Raw genomic sequence first — 20,395 nt, 5'->3', positions numbered from 1 at the left:
GACTTACAGAGAAAGGCCGACTGCCAGCTGATACGGGTTCTTATACCCCACCTCGTAGGCGGGGCTACCGGCCTCTCGGCCAATCGGTGAGCAGTCACATGACTAGCCTCAGCCAATTGGCAGAGAGGCACATGACCTGCCTGAGCCAATAGGCAGCGAGTCTTCTGCACCAATGGCAGCACTGCTCTGAGGTACCGTAAACACACTAGTCATACCACCACAGTCTCTAAATGTATTTTTAAAAACTCTGTACTCTGACTATTCCACTGTGCTTTCCTCTGTTCACGAGAGAGTGACGCAGTGATCACAGAACAGAGTGCATCGTCAACAATGAATAGCGTGCCTCTCACTCATATTGGAGAAGGTGGTTTGACTGCGGACTCCTGCCTGCTGCACTGGTCTCCTGAGATCTGCCGATTGTCCTCTGACAATCACAGAAACAACACTGACGTCCAGATGGTTTTCTGCTGGACCCCATTGTACAATTTGTGACTTTCTGAATTCTTTCACTGTTTCAGGTTTGTAACAATAAGGACAATTGTCACTGTGACGACGGCTGGGCTCCTCCGCTTTGCAATACCAAAGGGACAGGTGGCAGTATTGACAGCGGACCTCAAATTAATAAAGGTAAGCATTTCAGTTATTGTGGCGCTAACAATTATACTCAAAGCCGAGAGACTAGTACAATAGAGGCTTTATTGCTGTACGATGTTGTCCCTCCATCCGCAACTGTAGACTGAGGGTCTGAGCAGCTCTCATACATATTTATACACAAGCTCCCTGTGGGCGGAGCTAGCCGGCAGGGGCTGACCGGAGGAACCTGTATTACAGGTACAGGCATACATCCCCCTACTGCAGTACACATAACTACAGTGGTTATCTCACCACATTCACCCCCTGTAAAAAATGAGTCCGGCGGGGGTGACATGTAACTCTAATACAAAGGATGCTATTTACAAGAGGGTCCAACAAGGAAAATCAAGAGTCCATCCGGTTAGCAGGTTACAGGTTGAGCCGAATCGGTGGTCGGACGTTCCGCTGTGATCGGCGTAGCTGTGGTGGTGACGTCGGCACAGGCGGTGATGGCCCCGATGGTGCAGGTGCTGGCGGTGTTGGTGCTGGCTGCTGGCGGGATGACTCCGAGAGCAAGCCGAAATCTTCCATGTCCTCCAGGGTGGGCAGGGGGATGAGGGATGGACCTGATGGGGACGAATAGGGGGGCGCTGGGGTTGGCACAGGAAGGGGTGTGGGCATGGGATCGGCACCTGAGGGAGCCAGGTCCCGGAGCGAGACTGTGTCCTGGCGGCCGTCGGGGAACTCCACGTAGGCATACTGAGGGTTGGCGTGGAGAAGGCGTACTTTGTCCACCAGGGGTTCCGCCTTGTGGTGCCGTACATGCCTACGGAGAAGGACTGGGCCCGGAGTCGTGAGCCAAGTCGGGAGTGACACTCCGGATGTGGACTTCCTAGGGAAGGCAAAAACACGTTCATGGGGTGTACTGTTGGTTGCGGTGCACAGTAGCGACCGAATGGAATGGAGCGCGTCAGGGAGGACCTGCTGCCAGCGAGCGGCTGGGAGGTTCCTGGACCGTAGGGCCAGCTGGACGGCCCTTCATACCGTCCCGTTCTCCCTCTCTACCTGCCCGTTTCCCCGGGGGTTGTAGCTGGTCGTCCTGCTGGAGGCGATACCCCTGCTGAGCAGGAACTGACGCAGCTCATCGCTCATGAATGAGGATCCCCTGTCACTGTGGATGTAGTCGGGGAAACCGAACAGGGCGAAAATGGAATCCAGGGCCTTGATGACGGTGGCAGACGTCATATCTGGGCATGGGATGGCAAAGGGGAACCTAGAAAATTCATCGACCACACTAAGGATGTAGGTGTTGCGGTCGGTAGAGGGAAGGGGCCCTTTGAAGTCCACGCTGAGGCGTTCAAAGGGGCGGGATGCTTTCACCAGGCGCGCGCGATCTGGCCAGTAGAAGTGCGGCTTGCACTCCGCACAGATCTGGCAGTCTCTGGTGACTGTCCGTACTTCCTCGACGGAGTAGGGCAGATTGCGGGCTTTGATCAGATGGTACAAGCGGGTGACCCCCGGATGGCAAAGGCTGTCGTGCAAGGCACGGAGCTGGTTCACTTGTGCACTGGCACATGTACCTCGGGAGAGGGCGTCTGGGGGCTCGTTGAGCTTGCCGGGGCGATACAAGATCTCGTAGTTAAAGGTGGAGAGCTCGATTCTCCACCGCAAGATTTTGTCATTCTTGATCTTGCCCCGCTGCGTGTTGTTGAACATGAAGGCTACCGACCATTGGTCAGTGAGGAGAGTGAATCTCCTGCCGGCCAGGTAATGCCTCCAGTGCCGCACCGCTTCAACGATTGCCTGGGCTTCCTTTTCGACAGAGGAATGCCGAATTTCGGAGGCGTGGAGGGTGCGTGAAAAGAATGCCACGGGTCTGCCGGCCTGATTCAGCGTGGCGGCAAGGGCGACATCTGAAGCGTCGCTCTCTACTTGGAAAGGCAGAGTCTCGTCTACGGCGTGCATCCCCGCCCTGGCTATGTCAGATCGAATGCAGGCGAAGGCCTGTTGTGCCTCGGCCGAGAGGGGAAAATGTGTGGACTGGATAAGTGGCCGGGCCTTGTCTGCGTATTGCGGGACCCACTGGGCGTAATAAGAGAAAAACCCAAGGCAGCTTTTGAGGGCCTTGGGGCAGTGGGGAATTGGGAGCTCCATGAGGGGGCGCATGCGGTCGGGATCGGGCCCCAGTAGTCCGTTTTGGACTACGTAGCCAAGGATGGCTAAGCGGTCTGTGCGGAACACGCATTTCTCCTTGTTGTACGTGAGATTAAGGAGAGATGCGGTGTGGAGGAATTTATAAAGGTTGGCATCATGGTCCTGCTGGTCATGGCCGCAGATGGTGACATTGTCGAGGTACGGGAAGGTGGCCTGCAATCCGTACCGGTCAACCATTCGGTCCATTTCTCGCTGAAAAACCGAGACCCCATTCGTGACGCCGAAGGGAACCCTCAGAAATTGGTACAGATGACCGTCCGCCTCAAAGGCAGTGTAGGGACGGTCCGATTTACGGATGGGGAGCTGGTGGTAGGCGGATTTCAGGTCAATAGTAGAGAAGACCCGGTACTGTGCAATCTGATTGACCATATCAGAAATGCGGGGGAGGGGGTACGCGTCGAGCTGCGTGTACCGGTTGATGGTCTGGCTGTAGTCCACGACCATCCTGTGCTTCTCCCCGGTCTTAACCACTACCACCTGGGCTCTCCAAGGGCTGTTGCTGGCCTCGATGATACCCTCCCGAAGCAGCCACTGGACTTCGGACCTGATGAAGGCCTTGTCCTGGGTGCTGTACCGTCTGCTCCTGGTGGCGACGGGCTTGCAATCCACAGTCAGATTGGCAAAGAGGGAGGGGGGCTCGACCTTGAGGGTCGCGAGGCCGCAAACGGTGAGGGGAGGTAGGGGTCCACCGAATTTGAGGGTGAGGCTCTGGAGATTGCACTGGAAATCCAGGCCTAGTAGGAGTGAAGTGCAGAGGTCGGGGAGAATGTACAGACGGAAACGGTCGAATTCCACACCCTGTACAGTGAGTTTAACCAGGCAGAAACCCCGGATCGGGACAGAGTGGGAACCGGAGGCAAGGGAGATCTGCCGGTCAGCGGGATGGATCGCAAGGGAATAGCGCCTTACCGTGTCTGGGTGGACGAAGCTCTCGGTGCTCCCGGAGTCGATGAGGCAGGAGGTCACATGGCCGTTGACCAGCACCGATGTGGAAGAGGGTGCCAGGTTGCGAGGACGGGACTGGTCGAGCATAACGGAGGCGAGCAGTGGTTGGTGGGCGGTTGAGTCAGATGAGTCCGACGAGGAGCGGTAGCGACCCGTGTCCCGTGATGGCGGCCCCTGGAGACGAGATGGCGGCATCCGCAGTACCTGTGGGTAAAATGGCGGCGTCCATGGCGCGCACGTTATGGGGTCGGAACAAAATGGCGGCGCCCATGGAACGCACATGGCTGTGGTGGATGAAGATGGCGGCGACCATGGGGCGCACATGGCGGGGGCGGCAAAAGATGGCGGCGCCCACTGATCGCACGTGGGGTCAGGGGAAGCGGACGGCGGGGCCCATTGAGGGAGCGGCTGAGGCGTGGGGACTGGCGGCGCGATAGCGGCGACCGTCCGGGACTGACACACCGCTGCAAAGTGGCCTTTCTTGCCACAAGCTTTGCAGGTCGCTGTGCGGGCCGGGCAGCGTTGGCGAGGGTGCTTCTGTTGACCGCAGAAGTAACAGTGGGGGCCCCCAGGGGGTGCGGTGCGGCGGGCAGCGCAGGCATAGTGCGCGGGGGCGGCTGCTGGGGGGGGCCGTTTGCGGGGTCCACGAGGGGTAGGACGGATGGGCCTGGGGAGCCGTTTGCGGGGTCCACGAGGGGTAGGACGGGTGGGCCGAGTGGCTAGCGGAGTAAGTGTGCGCACTATGGGAGGCGGCCGTCATGGAGAGCGCCAGGGCCTTTGCGGCCGCGAGGTCGGGGGCGACCCCTTCCAGCAGTCGTTGCCGGATGGGGTCCAATGCAATGCCTGTAACGAAGGCATCGCGCATGAATAAGTCCGAATGTTCCGTGGCTGTGAGGGCCCGGCAGTCGCAGTCTCGTACCAGAGGTATAAGGGCCCTCCAGAAGTCCTCAATCGACTCACCCGGCTGCTGGACGCGAGTAGAAAGTTGATGCCTCGCAAACAGGGTGTTCGTCGATGGTGCATAATTCTCCTTGAGCAGTTCCATAGCTGCGGTGTAGTCGGTCGCATCTCGAATGAGCGGAAAGACGCTGGAGCTAAGTCTGGAGTACAGGAGTTGCTTTTTCTGAGCCTCCGTCGGGGGAGGGTCTGCTGAAGAGATGTAGGCCTCGAAGACTGCGAGCCAGTGATCAAAGTCTTTTCTGGCGTGAGGCGAATGTGGATCCAGCTGCAGACGGTCAGGCTTGACTCTGATGTCCATGGTGACTGGGAAATCGTACAGCAATAAATTGTGGCGCTAACAATTATACTCAAAGCCGAGAGACTAGTACAATAGAGGCTTTATTGCTGTACGATGTTGTCCCTCCATCTGCAACAGTAGACTAAGGGTCTGAGCAGCTCTCATACATATTTATACACAAGCTCCCTGTGGGTGGAGCTAGCCGGCAGGGGCTGACCAGAGGAACCTGTATTACAGGTACAGCCATACATCCCCCTACTGCAGTACACATAACTACAGTGGTTATCTCACCACAGTTATTTACTGTGTTGTTGCTGATGGTTAATTTTCTCCCTGCTGTGTCTATCTCCGGGCAGGATTTTGTGCCCATGTTTACTGCAATTGTCCCTGATTCCACCGTTCCTCCCAGGAAGGTTGGGTACCTCCTTTAAATATATTTAAATATCATCTGAGGGCTTCCCAACTGCATGGTACAGTTTCCACATTGGAAACTCCAACAGTCCCAAAGAGACATACAGCACAGAAAAGGCACAGACAATAATTAGAGAGCTTGCAAGACGTCCCGGGTTTGTACGCCGGATGAGCCCTTGGGGCGGCACAGTGGTTAGGATAGCTACCTCGTGGGGACTTCCGGTTGCGGCTATGCGGAGCTAAGCTGCACGTTCGGCAGCTCCCGCTATTTAGGGACTTTTGGGCCATTTCGAGGGCCCCAAACGGCGCTGTTTTTACGCATCCCGGTGGGGGAAGGTGCCTGGAAGAACTTGTCCCACACTATATGGTGCTCACCCGGAGTGGGAAGAAGAAAAAGGCTGCAGTAACTCCCCCAAAAAAACGGGGAAGAAAAGCAAAATGGCGGCCGGCACTCCTGCTATTTAGGGACTTTTGGGCCATTTTGAGGGCCCCAAACGGCGCTGTTTCTATTCATCCTGGTGGGGGAAGGTGCCTGGAAGAACTTGCCCCACATTATATGGTGAAAAAGACTGCAGTAACGTCCCCCAAAAAATGGGAGAAAAAAAACAAAATGGCGGCCGGTGCTCCCGCTATTTAAGGACTTTTGGGCCGTTTTGAGGGCCCCAAACAGTGCTGTTGCTGCGTATCCCGGTGGGGGAAGGTGCCTGGAAGAACTTGCCCCACACTATATGGTGAAAAAGGCTGCAGTAACTCCCCCCAAAAAAGCGGTAAGAAAAACAAAATGGCGGCCGGCGCAACACCCGAGGACTGGTGGAAGTGGGCGCAGGAGCAACAGGCCTCGCTCCTACGTTGTTTTGCTGAGCTGAAGGCTGAGCTGCTGGACTCCATGAATGCAACTACCAACAAGCTGCTTGGGACCCAGGCGGCACAGGAGGAGTCTATCCGGGAGTTGCAGCAGCAGGCCGCTGAGAGGGAGGAGGAGGCCGTGGTCCTCGTGGGGAAAGTGGAGTTGCACGAGGCACTTCATAAAAAGTGGCAGGACCGCTTGGAGGAGCTGGACGTTCGCACGAGGCGAAAGAATCTGAGGATCCTGGGCCTGGCGGAGGGGCTGGAGGGGTCGGATCTCCCGGCGTATGTGACCACGATGTTGAGCTCATTGATGGGAGCTCCATTTGCCCGTAGAGCTCGAGGGAGCTCACAGAGTGATGGCCAGGAGGGCCAAGGCAGGTGAGCCCCCGAGGGCGGTGCTGGTGCGGTTCCACCGATTCAGTGACCGGGAGTGTGTGCTGCGCTGGGCCAAGAAAGAGAGGAGCAGCAAGTTGGAGAATTCGGTAGTGAGGATCTACCAGGACTGGAGTGCGGAGGTGGCTAAGCGGCGGGCCGGGTTCAACCGGACGAAGGCGGTGCTTCATGCTAAGCAGGTCAGGTTTGGAATGCTGCAGCCTGCGCGCCTGTGGGTGACATACAAGGACCGGCACCACTACTTCGAGTCCCCGGAGGAGGCGTGGGCCTTTGTACAGGCGGAGAAGCTGGTCTCGAACTAGGGCCTGGGGGACATACTTTGGCTGCCGTTGTTTCCGCTGTGGCTGTTTTGTTCCAACTGTTTCAACTTTTTCAACTTCGACATGTGTGTTTTGTATGCTGGTTTTCTGTTTGCTCTGGTTACGGGTAGGTTTGTTTTTTGGGCATGATTGTGGGTTAGGTGGGGAGTGTTGGGGGTTTGTGTTCTATATGTTCTCTTCTGTACGGGGCTGGGGATTGAGGGGAAACTGGATTTTGGGGAACTGCGTCAGAAGGGTGGGGTGTGGCAGTGTGAAAGCGCGGGCTTTCCTCTGGTTTCTCGCGCTGCGGGGCAGGGGGGTGGAGCTTGCGGTGGGGGCGGGGCCTCTACGGGTCTTTTTTCCCGCGCTGCAGCAATGCCAAGGAGGTGTGGCAAGAGGGGGATGACCCTAAGCCGGGAGGGGATAGGTTTTGGCGGGAGCTGCTGGGGTCAGCAGAAGTCAGCTGACTCACGGAAGTACCATGGAGGGTGCGTCGCGGCTAGGAGGGGTCCTAGCCTGGGGTGGGGGGGGGGAATACCGGGTTGCTGCTGGAACGACTAGGAAAGAGCCGATGGGGGCCGGCGGGGGAAGAGGAGAGGCGCTATTGCCATGGGGAACGGGTCAAGCGGGGTGTGCTGGCCTGGGGCGAACATCTGCCAAGCTATGGCTAGTCGGCGGGGGAGGGGGGCGGGTTGCCCTCTGATCCGGCTGATTACCTGGAACGTGAGGGGGCTGAACGGGCCTGTTAAAAGAACCAGGGTGTTCTCCCATTTAAGGGGGTTGAAGGCGGACGTGGCTATGCTCCAGGAGACCCACCTGAAGGTGGCGGACCAGGTCCGTCTGAGGAAGGGGTGGGTGGGGCAGGTTTATCATTCAGGATTGGATGCGAAGAACCGGGGGGTGGCGATTCTAGTGGGGAAGAGGGTGGCGTTTGAGGCGGCTGAGGTTGTGTCGGACAAGGAGGGCAGATACATCATGGTGAGGGGTAGGCTGCAGGGAGAGAAGGTGGTGCTGGTGAACGTATATGCCCCGAATTGGGATGACGCTGGCTTCATGAGGCGCTTGTTGGGCCGCATCCCGGACCTGGAGGCAGGGGGCCTAATCATGGGGGGAGACTTTAACACAGTGCTGGATCCCACACTGGACCGGTCCAGTTCAAGGACGGGTAGGAGACCGGCGGCGGCCAAAGTGCTGAGGGGATACATGGACCAGATGGGAGGGGTGGATCCCTGGAGGTTTGGGAGAACGAGGAGAGGGAGAGACTGGTGGGAGAGCTTCTGGAGGTGGACAGGAGATATGCGGAGGCACCGGAGGAAGGGTTGCTGGGAGAACGGCGCAGGTTGCAGGCCAATTTTGACTTGTTGACCACCAGAAAGGCGGAGACACAGTGGAGGAGGGCGCAGGGCGCGGTATATGAGTATGGAGAGAAGGCGAGCAGGATGTTGGCGCATCAGCTCCGTAGGCGAGATGCGGCTAGGGAAATTGGGGGAATGAAGGATGGGGGTGGAAATGTAGTGCAGAAGGGGACAGAAGTAAACGGGGTCTTTAGGGACTTTTACGAGGGATTGTACCGGTCGGAACCTCCGAGGGGGAGAGGGGGGATGGAGAGCTTCATGAACAGGCTATGTTTCCCAAGGGTTCAAGAGAGGCTGGTAGAGGGGCTGGGGGCGCCGATAAGAGTTGGAGGAGCTAGTCAGGGGGATCGGGCAAATGCAGTCAGGTAAGGCCCCGGGGCCGGACGGGTTCCCGGCAGAATTTTACAAAAAATATGTGGACCTGGTGGGTCCCCTGCTGGTGCGAACTTTCAATGAGGCGTGGGAGGGGGGGGCTTTGCCCCCGACGATGTCGCGGGTACTGACCTCTTTGATCCTAAAACGGGATAAGGACCCCTTGCAGTGCGGATCATACAGGCCTATCTCGCTCCTTAACGTAGACGCTAAGTTGCTGGCGAAGATCCTGGCTACCAGGATAGAGGATTGTGTGCCAGAGGTAATTCATGAAGATCAGACAGGATTTGTCAAGGGGCGGCAGCTCAACACGAATGTGCGGAGACTGCTCAATGTTATCATGATGCCGGCAGTGGAGGGGGAGGCGGAGATAGTGGTGGCGCTGGACGCAGAGAAAGCGTTTGATAGAGTTGAGTGGGGGTACCTGTGGGAGGTGCTGGAGAGGTTTGGATTTGGGGAGGGATTCATCAAATGGGTGAGGCTGCTTTACGTGGCGCCAATGGCGAGTGTAGTCACAAATGGAAGGAGATCGGAGTATTTTAGGCTTTATCGTGGGACCAGGCAAGGGTGTCCCCTGTCCCCCCTGCTCTTTGCACTGGCGATTGAACCGCTGGCCATGGCGTTGAGGGAGTCAGGGAGATGGAGGGGTCTGGTGTGGGGTGGGGAGGAACATCAGGTATCGCTGTATGCGGACGACCTGCTGCTCTATGTGGCGGACCCAGAGGGGGGAATGCCGGGGGTGATGGAGCTGTTAGCGGAATTTGGGGGCTTCTCGGGCTATAAGCTGAACTTAGGAAAGAGCGAGGTATTTGTAGTGCACCCGGGAGATCAGGAGGAGGGAATTGGGAGGCTCCCCTTCAGGAGGGCAGTGAAGAGTTTCAGGTACCTGGGGGTGCAGGTGGCCAGGAGTTGGGGGGCTCTTCATAAGCTTAACTTCACCAGACTAGTGGAACAGATGGAGGAGGAATTTAAAAGGTGGGACATGGTGCCGCTATCGCTGGCGGGCAGAGTGCAATCCGTCAAAATGACGGTTCTCCCGAGGTTCTTGTTCCTCTTCCAGTGCTTGCCCATCTTTATCCCTAGGGCCTTTTTTAAAAGGGTGACCAGCAGCATCATGGGATTTGTTTGGGCGCATGGCACCCCGAGGGTGAAGAGGGTCTTCTTGGAGCGGAGTAGAGATGGGGGGGGGCTGGCGTTGCCCAACCTCTTGGGGTACTACTGGGCGGCCAACGTGTCGATGGTGCGTAAGTGGGTGATGGAGGGGGAGGGGGTAGCATGGAAACGGATGGAGAGAGCGTCCTGTGGGGATACAAGCCTGGGGGCCCTGGTAACGGCGCCGTGGCCGCTCCCTCCCACAAGGTATACCACGAGTCCGGTGGTGGCGGCTACCCTCAAGATTTGGGGGCAGTGGAGGCGACATAGGGGAGAAGTGGGGGGCTCGATGGAGGCTCCGTTAAGGGGGAACCATAGATTCATCCCGGGGAACATGGATGGGGGATTTCAGGGATGGTACAGAGCGGGCATTAGACAGCTGAGGGACCTGTTTATCGACGGAATGTTTGCGAGCCTGGGGGAGTTGGAGGAGAAATTTGGGCTCCCGCCGGGAAACATGTTTAGATATCTGCAGGTAAAGGCATTTGCTAGACGGCAGGTGGAGGGATTCCCTGCGCTCCCCGCGAGGGGGGTGAGTGACAGGGTGCTCTCGGGGGTCTGGGTCGGGGAGGGGAAGATATCCGATATCTACAAGCTTATGCAGGAGGTGGAGGAGGCATCAGTAGAGGAGCTGAAAGCTAAGTGGGAGGGGGAACTGGGGGAACAGATCGAAGCCGGGACATGGGCTGATGCCCTGGAGAGGGTAAATTCTTCCTCCTCGTGTGCGCGGCTTAGCCTCATCCAATTCAAGGTGCTGCACCGGGCCCACATGACTGGGATGAGGATGAGTAGGTTCTTTGGGGGTGAAGACAGGTGTGTCAGGTGCTCGGGGAGTCCAGCGAACCATGCCCATATGTTCTGGGCATGCCCGGCACTGGAGGAGTTCTGGAAGGGGGTGGCGAGGACGGTGTCAAGGGTGGTGGGATCCAGGGTCAAGCCAGGATGGGGACTCGCGATCTTTGGGGTTGGGGTGGAGCCGGGAGTGCAGGAGGCGAAAGAGGCCGGTGTGCTGGCCTTTGCGTCCCTAGTAGCCCGGCGAAGGATTTTGCTACAGTGGAAGGACGCGAGGCCCCCAAGTGTGGAGGCCTGGATCAATGACATGGCGGGTTTCATTAAGCTTGAGAAGGTTAAACTCGCCCTGAGAGGATCGGTGCAAGGGTTCTTTAAACGGTGGCAACCTTTCCTCGACTTTCTGGCTCAACGATAGGGTACTGGGACAGTAGCAGCAGCAACCCGGGGGGGGTTTGGGGGGGGGGGGGGGGGGGGGGGGACGTTGATTATGTTTGCTTATTTTATTTAAATTTGATTTATTTAATTTTAATTTATGGTTAAGTTCTCTTGTTGGTGGGGTAGGGGGAGTGTGATACATGTGATGTTACGGTATGGGGGGAATTGTGGGTGTTATGAGGCTGTTAGTTGCATATTACTGCTTGTTGCTATACTTGTTGTTATATTTTTATATTTTCTGTAAAAAATTCCAATAAAAATTATTTAAAAAAAAAAAGAATAGCTACCTCGCAGCATCAGGGATCTCGATTCAATTCCGGCCTTGGGTGACAGTGTGGAGTTCGTACCCTTTCCCTATACCTCTGTGGGTTTCCACTGGGACCTCCGGTTTCATCCCACAGTCCAAAGATGTGCAGGTTAGACAGATTGACCAGATCTTTTATTAAAACAGTAAAAAATATATACAAGGCCAAATCGTACAAACACAAATTTTGCGTTGGAGAAACAGGGTACCTTCCTCTCAGTACCAACGTACAGGGAGGGGGGGATAGGATACTCTGATTATTAAGACAGTTCACAACACAGTTGTACAAAAACAAACAGGACAAGCACTAAACTCCTCTGAGTGTTCAAAGATGGGCAGGTTAGATGGATTAGCCGTGCTGAATTGTCCCTTAGTGTTCAAAGATGGGCAGGTTTGGTGGATTAGCCGTGCTGAATTGTCCCTTAGTGTTCAAAGATGGGCAGGTTTGGTGGATTAGCCGTGCTGAATTGCCCCTTAGTGTTCAAAGATGGGCAGGTTAGATGGATTAGCCGTGCTGAATTGCCCCTTAGTGTTCAAAGATGGGCAGGTTTGGTGGATTAGCCGTGCTGAATTGCCCCTTAGTGTTCAAAGATGGGCAGGTTTGGTGGGGTAATGGGGTTACAGGGATTGGGTGGGAGTGGGCCGAGGTGGGTACTCTTTCAGAGACTCGGTGCAGACTCAATGGGCCAAATTGTCTTCTTCTACATAAAGGAGTTCTATGATTCAATTCTTCTATGGTTCTAATAACTACCCCAAATCTCACGCTAATCTCACTTACCAACTCTTGACTCATATCTTTGAATGTGATGTTTTTCAAGTACTCATCAAAGTGCTAGGTGACCATCTCCATGATCTTCCCAGGCAGTGCATTCCAGATTCTCACCATCATCTGGGTGAAATATCTTCTTTCTCAAATCCCCTCGGAATCTACTGCACCTCACCCTCAAACCTCAACCAAGGGGTACAACCGTGATTTTACCTGTCCAAACCCCTCATAATCTTATACATCTCAATCATATCCCCTCCTCAGCTTTCTCTGCTCGAAAGAAAACAATCGCAGCCTATCCAGTCTCTCCTTATAGCTCAGATTGCACTGTTGCTTCACAGCACCAGAGTCCCAGCTTCGATTCCCGGCTTGGGTCACTGTCTGTGCAGAGTCTGTACGTTCTCCCCGTGTCTGCGTGGGTTTTCTCCGGGTGCTCCAGTTTCCTCCCACAAGTCCCAAAAGGTGTACTGTTCAGTAATTTGGACATTTTGAATTCTCCCTCTGTGTACCTGAACAGGCGCTGGAATGTGGCGATAGGGGCTTTTCACAGTAACTTCACTGCAGTGTTAATGTCAGCCTATTTGTGACAATAATAAAGTTTATTATTTGATGCACCATCCTAGGCAACATCCTGGTGAATCTCCTCTGTACCCCCTTGAGTGCAATCACCTTCTTCTTGTAGTGCGGTGAGCAGAACTGCACACAGTACTCCAGCTATGGCCTTTCTGTACAGCTCCATCATAACCTCCTTGCTCTTATATTCTATGCCTGATAAAGGTAAGTGTCCGAAATGGCATCTAAACTACCCTATTCACCTGCTCTGCCGCCTCAGGGTTCTGTAAACAGGAACCACCTGTCCCTCGGAGTTTCCGAGTGCCCTACCTTTCAATGTTATTCCATCTGTCCCTCGGAGTTTCCGAGTGCCCTACCATTCAATGTTATTCCATCTGTCCCTCGGAGTTTCCGAGTGCCCTACCATTCAATGTTATTCCATCTGTCCCTCGGAGTTTCCGAGTGCCCTACCATTCAATGTTATTCCCTTGTCCTGTTTCTTATTCCAAAGTGTATCACCTGGCACTTATCAGGTTTAAATACCATCTCCGGCTGGTCTGCCTACCTGACCAACTCTTCCTGTAACCTACTAACCTCTTCTTCACTGTTAACCACCCTACCAATCTTGGTGTCGTTTGCAAACTTACTTTTCTCCCCCCCCCCCCCCCTCCCCCCCAACTCTCCCCCTTCTCTTACCCCCTGTTCTATCCTTCCTAGAGCATCTGTACCCCGGAACATTGAGCTGCCAGTCCTGCCCCTCCCTTAATCATGTTTCAGTAACAGCTATAATATCCCAGTCCCATGTACCTATCCATGCGCTGAGTTCATCTGCCTTGCCCATTAGGCATCTTGCATTGAACTAAATGCAGTTTAATCTAGACTTCCCTTGCTCTCTGCCCTACTTTCTCAGACCATCTGTCCGGTCATGTTTTGTACACTCTCCCTGTGTTTTATTTCTCTCAGCCTTACTGGACCCATTCACTGAGTTATTCAGTCTCTGCACTCTGTACTGTGGCCCTTTTTGACTTTTGACTTTAGTTTCTCTGCCTTTCACTTTCCCCCTTCCTGCCTTTTGTTTCTGCCCCCACTTTACTTCCCTCCGACTTCCTGCATTGGTTCCCATCCCCCTGCCACATTAGTTTAAATTCTCCCCAACAGCACTTTTATACTGGTCCCACCTCCCCCAGAACCAGTTCCAATGTCCCAGAAATTTTAATCCCTCTTGCATCAACTCTCACCCTGTCTATCCTATCATTCCCACTCCGACTAGCAATCCTGAGATTACTACCTTTGCGGTCCTACTTTTTAGTTTAACACCTAACTCCCTAAATTCAGATTGGAGGACCTCATCGCATTTTTTTTACCAATATCGTTGGTGCCTATATGCACCATGAAAGCTGGCTGTTCACCCTCCCCCTCCGGAATATCCTGCAGTCACTCCGAGACATAATTGACCCATGCACCAGGGAGACAACATAACATTTCTGTCTCATTTGTATCCACAGAAACAGTCATCTATTCCCCTTGCAATTGAATCCCCTATCATTATAGTGATGTGTTATCAACAGCAGGTGCACACCAGCCACCATCCGGGAGGTGGATGCGAACCTTGTCGCGTGGATGGATGTCAGGAAGGTCAGCAGCCTGTGAGTCGTGTGACGTTTTCTGCTGCAGTCGAGACATGTGCAAGCGGTGGAGCACAGGGACATGGTCGAGATTGGGAGCGAGAATTGATGGCACCGTTGTTCTGAGGGTGCGGTTCATTAGGAGCTGAGCAGGCGACAGACCGGTGGAGAGCAGGGCGGAGCAATAGGCCAGCAGAGCAAGATGGAAATCTGAGCCGGCGTTGGCGTACTTGCTGAGGAGCCGCTTAACGATGTGGACCCCCTTTTCCGCCTTCCCATTGAATTGGGGGTATAGGGGACTGGACGTCCCGTGCTGGAAATTGTAGTGTCGGGCGAAGCCGGCCCATTCCTGGCTCGCAAAACAGGGGCCATTGTCCGACATGACGTCAGCGGAATGTCATGTCGGGCAAATGTCTCCTTACACGCCCTGATCACAGCCGAGGATGTGAGGTTGTGCAGCCTGATGATCTCCGGGTAAGTAGTCGATGATGATGACGTAGTCCCTGCCCAATGCATGGAACAAGTCGATGCCCACTTTGGTCCAAGGCGATGTGACGAGCTCATGGGGCATCAGGGTCTCCCGTGGTTGGGTGGGGCTGAAAACACTGGCAGGTGGAGCAGTTGAGCACCACATTGGCGATGTCATCATTGATGCCCGGCCAGTAGACGGCTTCTCTGGCCCTGCGGCGGCACTTCTCAATCCCTGAGTGCCCTTCATGGAGTTGCTCCAATACCAGCTGGCGCATGCTTTGTGGGACAACGATACGAACCAATTTCAGGAGCACCCCATCGACAACCGCCAGGTCATCGCGGACATTGTAAAATTACGGGCATTGGCCCTTGAGCCACCTGTCCGACATTAGGTGCATCACCCGCTGCAGAAGTGGATCAGCCGCTGTCTCGCGGTGAATTTGCATCAGTCGTGCATCCGTAGCTGGCAAATGAGAGGCTGCAAACTGGACGTGAGCATCTATTTGGCAAATGAAGCCGGCATGATTACATGGAGTTGTGATCGACCTTGAGAGAGCATCGGCAACGGCAAGATCTTTGCCCGGGGTATAGATCAGTTGGAAGTCGTACCTGCGCAGCTTGAGTAAGATACGCTGGAGGCAAGGCGTCATATCATTCAGGTCCTTCTTGATAATATTTACAAGGGGGCGGTGGTCTGTTTCAACCGTGAACTGCGGAAGCCCATAGACGTAGTCGTGGAACTTTACGACTCCGGTGAGAAGGCCGAGACACTCTTTCTCGATTTGCACATAGTGCTGCTCTGTTGGAGTCATCGCCTGCAACGCAGACGCAACGGGGGCCCATGACGAGGCCTCGTGTCGTTGCAGGAGCACAGCACCAATCCCCGACTGACTGGCATCAGGAGAGATTTTAGTCTCTTTTGTCGGGTCGAAAAAAACCAACACTGGGGCCGTGGAAAGCTTGGCCTTCAGCTCCAGCCATTCACGCTCGTGAGCAGGGAGCCATTGGAAATCTGTGGTTTTGCCAATCAGGTTTCTGAGGGCCGTGGTGTGTGAAGCAAGATTCGGGATGAACTTCCTGGAAGTTCATCATCCCCAGGAACCGGAGAACCGCTTTCTTGTCCTCGGGCGTCTTCATGGACATGATTGCTGCAATCTTGTCCTCGTCCGGACGCACCCCCTGGTGGGAGATGTGATCCCCCAGAAACTTGATACTTGACTGGCCGAAGGAGCACTTGGCCCTATTGAGGCGGAGGCCGTGTTCGTGGATGCGCCTGAAAACACGCCGAAGGCGGGCGATGTGTTCCTGCGGAGTGGTTGATATCGTCTGCATATACCCGGACGCCGTCGATCCCCTCCATCATCTGCTCCATGATCTGGTGGAATACTTCGGACGCAGAGATGATGCCGAACGGCATCCGGTTTTAGCAGAATCTGCCAAAGGCTGTGTTGAACGTACACAGCTTCCTGCTTGACTCATCTAGTTGGATCTGCCAGAAGCCCTTCGAGGCATCCAGTTTTGAGAATAGCTTGGCGTGGGCCATCTCGGACGTGAGCTCCTCCTATTTTGGAATCGGGTAGTGCTCCCACATGATATTCTGATTTAAATGTTTAGAATCAGTACAGATCCGCAGCTCGCCGGACGCCTTCTTGACGCAGACCATGGAGCTTACCCAGTCTGTGGGTTCCGTGACCCTAGAGATGTCTCCTTGGTCCTGGAGGTCCTGGAGCTGTTGCTTGATGCGGTCCTTGAGGGGCGCTGGGACTTTGCGAGGTGCATGAACGACAGGCGTGGAGTTGGGCTTGAGTAAGATTTTGTACGTGTAAGGGAGCGTGCCCACGCCTTCGAAAACATCATGGTATTGCTGGATGATGGAGCCGCGTTGCGCCCTGAAGTCTGTGTCAGAGGATGCAGACACATCGCTTGAAGAGAGAGAGTGTACTCTCTGCACTAAGTGGAGCAGCTTGCATGCCTGCGCACCAAGCAAGGAGGCTTTTGAGGCAGCAACAATCTCCAACGGGAGAATGACTGTGTGAGCACGATTGCAGCAGGAGCCGCTGGCGGCGATGGCATTGCCATTGTCGTCCAGCAATTTACACGCAGATGGCAGGACAGCAGGCTGTACGCAGAGCTTGCGGAAATCAGATGATGCGATGAGATTGGCAGAAGCACCAGTGTCCAGGCGGAACCTGACAGGGGACCGGTTGACCATAAGGGTGGCACAACACTCATCATCCTGGCTTACACTGTGAACGTGGACGGGTTCAGTGCCACGGCTGGGGCACATCCTGTTGGTAGTAATGACGCCGATTTGGAACGGGACCTGTGGGTCATTGTCGGCATAGTCAGAATCAAGGTGTAGAGTAGGTTCATTGATGGCAGGCTGGATAGCCCTGACGTCTCTGAAGGGCTGGGTGGACCTTCGAAAAGCAGCAGGCAGGGAAGATCTGCACATTGCAGCGTAGTGGCCTCGTTTGCCACACTGCAGGCAGCGTCGGGACTTCGCGGGACATTGCCGCTTTAAGTGGGCGGAGCCGCAGTTGCCGCACGCCGGAGCGTCAGAATGCACGTCGCGCCACCGCGCATGCGCAGGGCGATCCAGCGTAACGCGCACCTGCGCAAAGCGGTCCGTGACATCAGTGCGCTCGCTGCGTGTGGGTGCGGGACTCCACGAAAAACGCGCAAAATGACCGCCATTCTTCAGGTCCAGAGCCTGAAGAGATTTTATCATCTGGACACGTTCTGCCTCGTAGGGGGCCAGTCACGCCTTTCCTGCAGCCTGGATGTATGAGTAACGTGTGGAGGCATGCTCATGAAGCACACAGGTCACAATGGCCGTGGAGAGAGTGAGCTGCTTTACTTTTAGTAGCTGCTGGCGCAGGGGCTCAGATTGAACACCAAAAACAATCTGGTCCCAGAGCATGGAGTTGGAGGTGGACCCGTAGTTGCAGGACTGCACAAGGACGTGGAGGTGGGTGATAAAGGACTGGAAAGGCTCGTCCTTACCCTGAGTTCGCTACTGGAACATGTATCTCGCGAAGCTCTCGTTAACCCCGACCGCACAGTGGCTGTCGAACTTCAGTATTATGGTCTTAAACTTCGCTTTGTCCTCCCCCTCATTGAAGGTGAGCGAGTTGTAAATGTGCAGAGCATAGTCACCGGCTATGAAGAGGAAGAGAGTAATCTTCCATGCGTCCGAGGCAGCTTCCAGGTCCCTGGCTTCGAGGTACAGCTGGAAGCGCTGTTTGAAAAGTTTCCAGTTGGAGCCCAGGTTCCCTGCAATGCGGAGAGGCGGCGGCGGGCGGACGGAGTCCATTCTGTAGGATGGCTGTAGGATGGCTGGAGACTGGTGGAAGGCAGATCACTGAAGGGTAGGTCTCAGAAGTGCGAGCATTCCTCAACTCCTGGTATCATGATGTGTTGGCTTGTGTAGGCTTGAGAGATGAACAGACACTTCGAACACAGATGAAAGTTCAACTCAATTTTATTAACTACTTCTAACTAACTAACACACGATTACTGTGGGTCTAAATAATGCTAACTTGAACTAGAGCCTAAGCCTTGTCTGAACCAGTTGATTCTCTCAGCACATGGTGTGAGTCTGTGCTGGACTGGATGAGTTCTTGTTACACTGAGAGGCAGCACCCAGAATGAGTGGGAACCGTGGTGCCCTCTGCCTTTATAGTGTGTGTATTCTAACTGGTGATTGGCTGTGGTGTTTGTACATGTTGATTGGTCCCTGTGTGTGTCCATCAGTGTGTGTCTGCACCATGAAATATTGGTATATATTATGACATATAGCTCTACCACTCTTTTTCCCGCCCTTCTGCGCAGCAGAGCCAGCCGCGGTGTCATGAACCTGGCCTCTGCTGCCTTCCCCTGGTGACCCATCTCCCCAACAGTATCCAAAACTGTACACCTGTTTTGGGGGGAGATGACCACAGGAGACCCTGCACTGCCCTCCTGCTCTTCCTCTGTCTGATGGTCACACATTTCCTATCTCCCTCAGTAATTTTTAACAGTGGTGTGAACAACTCGCTATACGTTCTATCCACGAGATCCTCAGCATCATGGATGCTCCAAAGTGAATCCATCCGCAGCTCCAGAGCCGTCAAGTGGTCTAACAGGAAGTGCAATTGGAAACACTTCCTGCAAGTGAAGAAGCCAGGGACACTGGAAGTGTCCCTGAATTCCCACATCGCGCAAGAGAAGCATGACACAGGTCTGGGATCACCTACCATGACTTAACCCTTAAGTTAACTGACAACAACAACTACAATGCCAAGCGAATAAAGATCAGAAAACTACTTACCAGTCATCAACCAATCACTTAACTGTTGCCTGCGACATCACGGTTCAATTTCTTTCTACCTCTCTCTTGACCTCGAGTACCCCTCGTAGGTTCACCTCTCCACTCCTCCCGATGGTGAGCATCACTTTCCCCTCAGCACCGAATTCCCATTCAGCTCCAAATTCTCAATACCCTCACTCTGGCTGACTGGACGTGCACAAGGCCTCCAGTGTTTCCTGAGTGTTGTTGGAGCTGCACTCTTCCAGGCAAGTGGAAAGTGTTCCATTACTCTCCTGACTTGTACCTAGATGGTGGACAGGCTTTGGGGAGTCAGGAGGTGAGTTACGTGCTGCAAGATACCCAGCCTTTTACATGCTTGTGTAGCCACAGCATTTATGTGGATAGTCCAGTTCAGTTTGTGGTCAATGGTAAGCCCCAGGTTGTCAGTGGTGGGAGATTCAGCGATGATAATGGCATTGAATGCCAAGGGGCAGTGATTAGAGTCTCTCTTGTTGGAGATGGCCATTTGTTGGCACGTGTGCCATCGTGCCACCCATGCCCAAACGCAGCAAGACCTGGACAATACTCCGCACACCCTCAGTCATCGAGTCATAGACGTTTACAGCATCAAACAGGCCCTTCGGCCCAACTTGTCCATGCAGCCCAGTTTTTACCACTCAGCCAATTTCAGATCCAATTTGTCAAATTTCCTTGAATCCCATGGGCTCTTACATTTGCAATCAGCAGTTCAACATTGAAGAATATTCATTCACGCACTGAGGTGTTACAGTAGATGGTAACCAGCAGCAGGTTTCCTTGCCCATGTTTGTTCCAGAGTCGATGCAACGCCCACCCAACTTTGTATCAGTGGTTAGCACTGCTGCCTCAGAGCTCCAGGGACTCGTAGTCAATTCCAGCCTTGGGTGACTGTCTGTGCGGTGTCTGCACGTTCTCCCTGTGTCTGCGTGGGTTTCCTCCGGGTGCTCCGGATCCCTCCCACAGTCCAAAGATGTGCAGTTTAGGTGGATTGGCCATGCTAAATTGCCCCTTGCTGCCCAGGGATGTCAGGTTAGGTTATGGGGATAACGCGGGGTGGGTAGAGTACGCTTTGGAAAGGTCAGTGCAGACTGGCCTCCTTCAGCAGTGTAGGGATCACATGACATACTCAGGAATGGTGACAGTGCTGTCTGGGACATTATCTGTAATGTCACGAATATGACTATGTCAGACAGTTGCTTGACTAGTCTGTGAGATCGCCCTCTCAATTTTGGCACAACTGTTGTGAGGAGGACTTTGCAGGGTTGACAGTGTTGGGTTTGCTTTGACATTATCATTTGCGGGGCCTCGATCAATGCCGGG

The 20,395-nt window shown here is 54.4% G+C and overlaps 1 protein-coding gene across 3 annotated transcripts in view; it reads left to right on the top strand.

Moving 5' to 3' along the window:
- The window catches only part of LOC119963786 (disintegrin and metalloproteinase domain-containing protein 12-like), a 467,225-nt gene that overhangs the window by 413,652 nt on the left and 33,178 nt on the right, over positions 1-20,395 (top strand). For 2 of the 3 annotated variants that reach the window (XM_038793073.1, XM_038793071.1), the window contains one exon: positions 519-627. In XM_038793073.1, coding sequence (XP_038649001.1) covers positions 519-627 — 109 coding nt within the window. Of the gene's footprint in view, positions 1-518; positions 628-11,305; positions 11,365-20,395 lie in introns of those variants that run through there. The other variant, XM_038793074.1, reaches the window with a different exon arrangement.

This window comes from Scyliorhinus canicula, chromosome 3 (genome assembly GCF_902713615.1).
Source record: "Scyliorhinus canicula chromosome 3, sScyCan1.1, whole genome shotgun sequence".
In the NCBI taxonomy this organism is placed as follows: Eukaryota; Metazoa; Chordata; class Chondrichthyes; order Carcharhiniformes; family Scyliorhinidae; genus Scyliorhinus; species Scyliorhinus canicula.
This window is presented reverse-complemented; position numbering and strand designations above follow the sequence as displayed.